The 8,674-nt window shown below is 39.1% G+C and overlaps 1 protein-coding gene across 2 annotated transcripts in view; it reads left to right on the top strand.

Moving 5' to 3' along the window:
- The window catches only part of sorcs3a (sortilin related VPS10 domain containing receptor 3a), a 270,254-nt gene that overhangs the window by 252,117 nt on the left and 9,463 nt on the right, over positions 1-8,674 (top strand). For both annotated transcript variants that reach the window (XM_020594176.1, XM_020594177.1), the window contains 3 exons: positions 725-858; positions 2,197-2,320; positions 2,868-2,980. In XM_020594176.1, coding sequence (XP_020449832.1) covers positions 725-858; positions 2,197-2,320; positions 2,868-2,980 — 371 coding nt within the window. The remainder of the gene's footprint in view (positions 1-724; positions 859-2,196; positions 2,321-2,867; positions 2,981-8,674) is intronic.

The raw sequence follows: 8,674 nt of genomic DNA, 5'->3' as shown, positions 1-8,674 counted from the left end.
ATTATAAGTATTATTTTTCATTTACCTTTCACCTGCCAAAACAGTTATACAGATGCAGACGCAAGTGTCAAACATGAGAAGCAGAAGTATATTGCATAAAAGGCAAAAGCACATGATCCAATATTTTCCATCAGACTGTCCAAGTTGGCCAGTGAAGACAGTCTGTCACCATGAATGAAAGGTTGAGAGTCCAGTTTTGTGAGGTTGCATCAGAATGATTATACAGTAAAAGGCTATATATTTTAGAATTTTGAAAGATTTCCATCCATCATTTCATTTTGATGCACAGTTGGCAACAACTTGAGAGTTCCTCTCTTTCAGGGAGTTTATAGTATAAATTAGTTCCCAAAATGTTTGGCTCCATCTATTTTCTTTATTCACCTATCATGTTCATGGGGGATATACTGGGGGTGGCAGTTGGATCATAGCGTAGAATGAAGGGAAACACCCTGGACAGGTCGTTAGATTATCACCAGACCAGATCACACAAAAACGCACTCATACTTCTGGATTATTTATGGTTTCACCTGAGGTGGAGGACTGTGGAAGAACACCCGAGAATACTAAACTGCTTTATAAAAGTGAAGGGGTTTGGAGTATTTCTCACTCAGTGAGATTTGTGATCTTGCCAAATGGCTTTTTGAATGAGAAGCACACTCTCGAGTGAGCCTCATTATAAGGAAACAAGCATGATTTCAGCTCGTCTGTGGCGTTTCTTTCATAGGTCCAGTGGAGCATATCCAGCTTCTTGCTCCCTTTGTGGTCATAAGACACAAGGAGGTGAACATCACAGCAGTGGTCTTGCCCAGTCACTCACGCACTGTCACCTACTTCTGGTGGATAGGCAACAATACTGAGGTAATTCTTCCAGGACGAGTCTTATTAATACACACTGCAGTCCTAGTTTGTATTTCTGGCTCCATTGGCTTTGATGTGTATTATTGTAAAGTAGCGTGGGTTTTTAATATAAATTTGAAAGGTGCTGCAGCTGAGCAAACTGATTACAAAAGATATTAAATGAGTATTAAAGCTAAGTAAAATCATCAAGTAGTTTCACCTTGAAGTTAGAAACATCAGTGTTTCTAACTTTAAGAATACACACACACACACACACACACACACAGAGCACTGTGTATAACAATCAACTTGAGTCAAGCAAAATGAAAAGCATGTTGCACAACCTTTCTCCAGACCACCATGCTTTTGTCCACCATGCATTTGTATTTCCAGTTTCCTTATACACAGTAAACTGATCAGCCATCTAACTTAACACTAATTCTATAGTGTAGCCAAAATGGACTGCAGTGTCAGTCAGTCAGTGTGTTTGTCGATTACTTTGGTCCAGACTTAAATAACTTAAAGTATAAGGTCAGCGACTTTCTATTGCTTGCTTATCTTCCACAAATCCCATACAGAGAATAAAACCAACAATGAATTTAGTGTACTCACCGTAATGCCTGTGAGATGCCCTGTCCTAGCTTATTTGTCTGACTTAGACCTTACACCAGTGAGCCACACCTCTGGACTGGGTGACATGTTTCTTCTTCACAAAATACAGGGGGTTACTGTGCATCCAAAGGCTAAGAACATCCATCATTTTTGCAGTCTCTGAACTGAGAGTCAGCCTTGCATGTGCATGATCTCTGCTCTGTTTGGACTACTCCACTTGGCTTCTCGCACTACACATAACAGCACAATTTGTTACTCAAACTGAGCTTCCTGGGTTGTAATTCATTGTCTCACCACTGTTTGAAACAGCACACTCCACTACTCACAGCCCCCTGAGCTGTTTTAACACAGAGCTGTTTTTTTTATCATGCTGACAGTAGCATTTAGTTCAAGGCTGTGCTGTGCCTAAGTGCACCATAACAGAACTGTTAGTTTGGCCACAGACTTAGTCATTTTTCAAAACACAGTGTAGTCACATCTCTTCCATTTTAATAGCAATGGCTAATTCCAGTTAATTTTAAAGTCAGCTGACGGCTGACCTTATCACATCCCTCCATTAATTAAAGTTCATGTGCTCTCAGAGGTCCCTTTTTTCAATAATTCATTGATGGACCTGTTGGTGCACAGCATGTAAACATCCTGGAAACAAGCTTGAATTACTGAATAAAGACTGGATTAGTAGAGAACAGCTGTGTCATGTGCCAAGTGTAACATGATTTACCAATACCTTCAATTTTGTGCTTGCAGCCAGTGATAACCCTGGATGGGAGTATCTCCTACACCTTCCCGAACGAGGGAATGCACACCATCACAGTCCAGGTGGCTGCAGCCAATACCATCCTGCAGGATACCAAGACCATAGCAGTCAAAGGTCACTAATTCTGCCCTGTAGCGCATAGCAACTATTAACAAATCTGTACTATTTGCACCTTTTTAGATATCAGCATGCTCAGAAAATGCTGCTTTATGGAAAGCAGTTAAATGCTCCAGGATACATTATATTCACTACATGTATACTGATTCAGTAGTATATTCGTATTCTGACTTTGCCATGTCTAAGTTACTTCTGAAATAAAATTGTTCCTACTTAAAATATATCAACTTACTGTTGGAACCTCTGAAGAATGTCTTGATTTGAAATGAAGTAATCTGGCAGCAAGTTTCTGTAAAATGCAATGATTTATTGCCAGTGACTAAGTTTGCGTAAAGCTGTGACATTTTCTAATTATCTAGAAGTGCATCTGTTACATTTAGCCAAAGGGAGGTGCAAGGGTTATGAGAAACCTTCTTCTTTTCATCAAGTGTTAACTACCTGAAATTCAACTTGAGTAAAATGACAGTTGGCGCAGCTCCCTGAGAATAATGCTGCCAGATCTGTATGAATTAATGGCTGATTCTCCCCTGACTCTCCTCGACAGAATTCTTCAAATCTCTACTTTTATCTTTCACCCCTAATCTGGACGAGTTCAACCCTGACATACCCGAGTGGAGACAGGATGTGGGGAGAGTAATTAAGAAGGCTCTGCTCCAAGTGAGTGATTTTCATTTTCTGTCCTCCCCTCTCTCTTCCCTCCACCCTTCTGTCTCTCTGTCTTCTTTCCTTTCTGCCTTTTTATTTCATAATTTATTTCTTATCCTGCTATTTCTCAATTATTTCCTATACCCCTATTACCTCTGCTACCCAATATTGTGGGCTCATTGGTGCGGCAGGAGAATGCCCTCGGGTGATTCGTGTGATTCATCATCAGACAGGTGTGAAGACACTTCTGCTCTCCTTCCCTCTCAAGATGGCGTCATGTGCGCTGATTCCTTCATTTTATAAGTCACACATAACATGATCTTAGTACTTAAAGCCCGAGGTCTTGGTAGCGCCTTACGAGTGACAGTACCTGTCACCGTGGCTGATGTGTGTGTCACTGTGTGTGTATGTCAGCACACTTGAACGTAGGCAGGGTGCAAGTGCACTCAGTGTGTGTGGGAAGCTCATCCATCATTGTTAAGTGCTACTCATCTCCCCATTCATAGCTCATGAATAGTGGACTGCAGTTGGAGGTGCTGTGCTCTTGGCAATCTTACCAACATACCGAGCATTTTAGCTGCAGGTGGACACTTTTGGAAGAATATTTAACTTGGTGAAGGGGCTGTCATGAGTAACCCAGAGTGGGGCCAATGCTTTTGAGCCAACTGTCTCAGGAAGTAGAGCAGTCATCTCCTAACCGGAAGGTCGGCGGTTTGATTCCCATTCTCCCTAGTCCACATGTTCTTGGGCAAGACACTGAACCCCAAGTTGCTCCCAATGGCCAGGGCAGGAACAGCTTACTAGCGTGGTCAATTGTATAGTGTTAAAGTCCATAAATCACAATGAAAAAGAGAGAGAGAGAGAGAGAGAGAGAGAGAGAGAGAGAGAGAGAGAGAGAGAGAGAGGTAGTGCCGAAGATGGCCTCGGTTCTGTACTGGAGACAACTTCCTTGTGTATGTAACATACTTGGCCAATAAAAGTGATAAAATTCTATTAATTTAATTCATTTTCATGGGCTGTGATTTCATTTAAAGTGAAAGAGTTTGTGAAAAAAGATTTCTGTTTATATATCTTTATTTGTCTTGTGATCATTCTTTTTAGAAGCATATTATTCTATCAGAAACAAAAGTAACACATTTCGGCTCAGTTATTTAGTCTGGATCGATAATAACAACCCTGTAGACACACAGGTTTTGTTTATGATTGAACTCACTCAGCTCAGGGTGTAAATTTCACACTGAAATTAATCACCAGGGTTTATTGATGTGTTCTAAAGCTATTACAGGCTTGTGTACTTCACAAAGAGAACTGTTTTGTTCTTTTGTGTTTTTGTTTTTTTGAAAAAATGGCATGTTTTGAGTGTTAATTCAGTCACAGTTAAACTCTTTTATTATGTGGCTGACATTATGTGGCTGTGCCTCAAATTTAGAATCTAAGGCCGTCTCTTAAAAGCACTGACAAGGCTGCAGCACAAAACTGCTGCTGGTCCGCTGTACTGTAGCTTTACAGTATAGGATCGTATGGTAAGCTATATCAAAATGTTAAGATTAGTTTCAAGGCTGCATTGTTTACATTATATTTTTCAACCTAACGTGACCTCCCCTTTACATGGACATCACCCTACATCACCCGACAGTCTCCTTTGCTCCTGTCATAATCGCTACAGTTGCTAGATGTTGACTATCAATAAGATGTAGCTGTGGGTGTTATTTCTGATGACATGCTACATATTCCAACAAGTACTCCAGCCTATGCTTACTGGACCCTTGTCATCATGAAAATCATAAGCACATAGTTGCAACTATGGAACTGCCACAGTTGAGGTTAGGTTTAGGCACAAGCGCTACTTGGTTATGTAAAAAAAAAAGATTGTGGTTTGGGTTAAAATAATCTTTACTGTCATGGTTACTGGTTCAAATTATGAAATGGGCATGAATAAATACACAGAACCAGAAACACCAATCTCCTATCGAATTGTCCTTTGTTTTCTGACCCATCCATCCACTCCAACATTCCTAACATGGACTTTGTAGCCTTATATACATATACTATGTCACCTAACTCCTTTGCCTGTGTCATAGTTAGATCACCTGACTCTACAGTAACTCACTACTGTTGGTCGTAATAACCTGCTGGCACAAATAGTATATGAACTTCTTTTATATAGGAGGTCAGGCTCTCATATTCCTAAATTAATCTGTAGCCAAACAAGGGATGTATGATATTTTTCATGCATTCTTTACATTTATCATATTGAAAGAGCTATTGGTCACTGTAAATATTCCTTCTTCCCTTATTGACCATAAAGAGTCTCTTTCTAAAATGGTTGCAGTGTTACTGATGGGAGATAAGCACTATAGTCTTTGCAAAATGCCGTTTAATAGTTGTGTATTATCCCTCCACAAAAGCTCAGCACAGAAGCACTATCAATGGAAACAAAAGGGGCACTTGAAGCCCATTATTAATTTTGGCTGAGCTTTAAAATGCAAATATTAATAATAATAAATAACTGCTTTTTCCACAGTGTGAGGACATCATCATCCATATCTCAGCTGATAATGAAATCACGATGTGACAGATCTCTGCATGGCTGGTACACAGAGGAGCAATTATTACAGCAGCCAGTAACCAATAAAAACCAGTGAAAATCTACAAAATACATCAGGCATGTGAACATAGTAAAAAAGGACAAGCTCTCGAAGTAATAGTTAGGTACCCTTAGAAACAGAATGGCATTTAAGAGATGTCTGATTCATATTTAAAGCAAGTGACGGGACAAAGTCTCACTTCTACAATCTCACTCCTGTGAAAAAATACATTTCACAGTTTATCTGTAGATAATATGAGACTTCAGCAGTCAGAGTTATACATATCAAGGAACATCATCCAGTGTAACCTTTTTCTCCATACAAATTTCCCCCAGATGATTTTTCCTTTCTGAGCTGCAGTGGATAGTAACACAAAGAACCTCAGATCCACTGTAGAATGTATACAGTATTTAAAGAGAACCAGGACTGTGGATGTTGTCAACAGTTACCATGAAATCATTTTGGGAGTGGATGTCTTCATGAAAAGGAGGAGTGGGCAATTGACTGTTGTTTTAAGACTGACTTCACACAGTGTGACCCTATGGTTTAATCAGATATTGAAAACAAATAGTTAATAGTTAATCAATGCACTACACAAAATGGACAGAGAGGGAGGAAGAAATGGGGATCAAAAGGAGCCTGTAGGTCATTTTTGGCTAGGGTCTCACAGCAGGTTGAGTCTGAGTAATTTCTTTCTGTGTTAGTCCACAGTGCACTGCACTAGCAGCTTGAAAACTACTCTCCTAGACTCGACTTTTAAATAAACACTGTCTGGTTCAACTATATTTTTCCTCCATTACATCACACACACCTCCACAGTGTTCACGGCATAGACATTTATCTATTCTGCTATGTTGGCATGGCTTATTTACTGAGGCAGAATTGTAATGTACAAGAATCAAAAATTAAAATTTGTTAATTGTAGAAAAATCTTGAAAATCCCTTACCTGATTTTTGCCTCTGTCACCTAGCTTGCCCATTAGTTGTAGAGGACAAGGGTGAATACTGCTGTTGCACAGGGAGAACCCCAACTTAATTAAGCTGGTTCGTTCCAGGTGTTCAGGAAGGTACAGGCAGAATGCTGGTGTCATAATACACATTAGAAAGCTCTACACTGACCATAAAAATAAGGTTACAATATGTAACCATCCTCCAAAGTCTCCCTTGAAGTGAAATATTAGAATGACACATTGGGTGAAGAAGGTGACTGCTCCAATATATGCTTTTTATTATATTACACTTGTGGAGAGGGGGCTTATATTTCATCTTTCCACATTATCCTCTTAGAGCCTGATATCAGCTACCCTTTATGTGAAAGGGCGGTAGATCTGTTGATTTCCACACGAACATATTGTCCTAGTGGTGACAGAAAGGGTTATTGCTCCTCTATTTTGTTATGGTCGAGAGCTCCTATTTGACACAGAGGCCAGTTCACAACTGATGGTTTATCAACATAGTAAACAACTCCACTAACAATAAAATAGGAGGTGTATGGCGCCAGATCAATGACTTTAGTTTTTGGCACTGAAAAATAAAGCTTGGCATTGAAAACAAAACCATAACTGAAAAAAGCAAATGTTGGCACTGAAGAATTTTTATTTAAAAATAAATAAATAATAATACCTGGAAAATGACAATCTTCTAATTTTTGTTAATGTAAGTCTTTATGCCAAATATGTTTTTTTCAAGGCATTGAAAAACACTGACATTGACAAAAAATCAGAAGATTTTTCCAGCATTAATACTTTTTTAATGCCAATGTTTTTTGGTTTTTTGTTTGTTTGTTTGTTTTTCAATACAAATGCTTCAGTGCCAGTGTTTGCTTTTTCAGTTAAGGTTTTGTTTTCAGTGCCAGGCTTTATTTTTCAGTGCCAAAGACTAAAGTCATCGATCTGGCGCCATAGAGATGAGAGAGCCACTTGCAATTAGAGTCAAGGTCCATTTAACTGAGGTGCTGTGCAACACGACCCTGTTCTCTTATCTTACAAGTCATGTTGTTGCACTTTTCACCTAGACACTGCTGGCCCTGAATTCACATTCAGTAATGGGGATTATTTCATTCCACTGTCTATCTTCAGTCACCTCCATCTCCTATTTCCTTTATGTTTCTCAACTCCAACTTATACAGTTTACAATGTTCATACTCCCCCATAGCTTCCTTCGAAGGTTAATTCAAGCTATCATCTTCTTATTGCTTCGCCTTTTCATCCAACTGATGCATAGTAATGTGATATTTAAATCATTTCACTCTATTAAACGTGCAATAGAATGCATATTGTGTGACTTTAATTGACACAATCTAGAATTCAATTAATAGAAGGATTCATTTATATAGATACATAGGTTAGGATTAGCAATGGTTTAAGTGATTAGAAATCAGAGGTAGTTTATTAGAGTATAGCTTGTGCAGTGGGAGAAATGTGTTAGCTTCCAGTTTGTAAAACATCTTTGAAGCAATGCCACCAGCACAGCTTAAAGACTAGGAATGCCAGTCAAGTTGATTATTTCGTTCACCACTTTGGTCCAGCAGCCTGAAATATCTCAAGAATTGTATTTATATAGCACAAAAAAAAACAAATATTACAAAATAATAACAAAATGCAACACCAAAACTATATAATACAACACACACAGACATCAGAACACACAACAACATTAAGAAACCTATAGAAAACAAATGAGTTTTCAGATGCCATTTAAAAACTGCCAGGCTCGGGGCAGACCGACTCTTCCATGGAAGGCTGTTTGACAATCTTGGTCCAGCAATAGCAAAGGCCTGGTCACCTTTGAGCTTAAATCTGGACCTGGGCAACAGCTAATTGGCAGACCTGAGAGATCTCCCTGGGACATGAATCTTAACCAGTTCACTAAGACAGAAGGGCGCAAGACCATTCAAAGCTTTAAAATAAAATAATAACAGTTTATAATCTATTCTGTAATAGACGGGAAGCCAGTGCAGTGATGCCAGAACAGGGGTTATGTGATCAGATTTCCTTGTGTTTGGTAAAAAATTGAGCAGCAACATTCTGGACAAACTGTAGATAGGAGAGGGATGACTTACTAATACCAGTGTAGAGTGTGCTACTGTAGTCAGCACTTGAACTGATAAAAGCAGGAA

The sequence above is a fragment of the Monopterus albus genome, unplaced genomic scaffold (genome assembly GCF_001952655.1).
Source record: "Monopterus albus unplaced genomic scaffold, M_albus_1.0 scaffold22.1, whole genome shotgun sequence".
NCBI classification, from domain to species: Eukaryota; Metazoa; Chordata; class Actinopteri; order Synbranchiformes; family Synbranchidae; genus Monopterus; species Monopterus albus.
The sequence above is the reverse complement of the archived record's forward strand: the minus strand, read 5'-3'. Positions and strand labels throughout refer to the sequence as shown.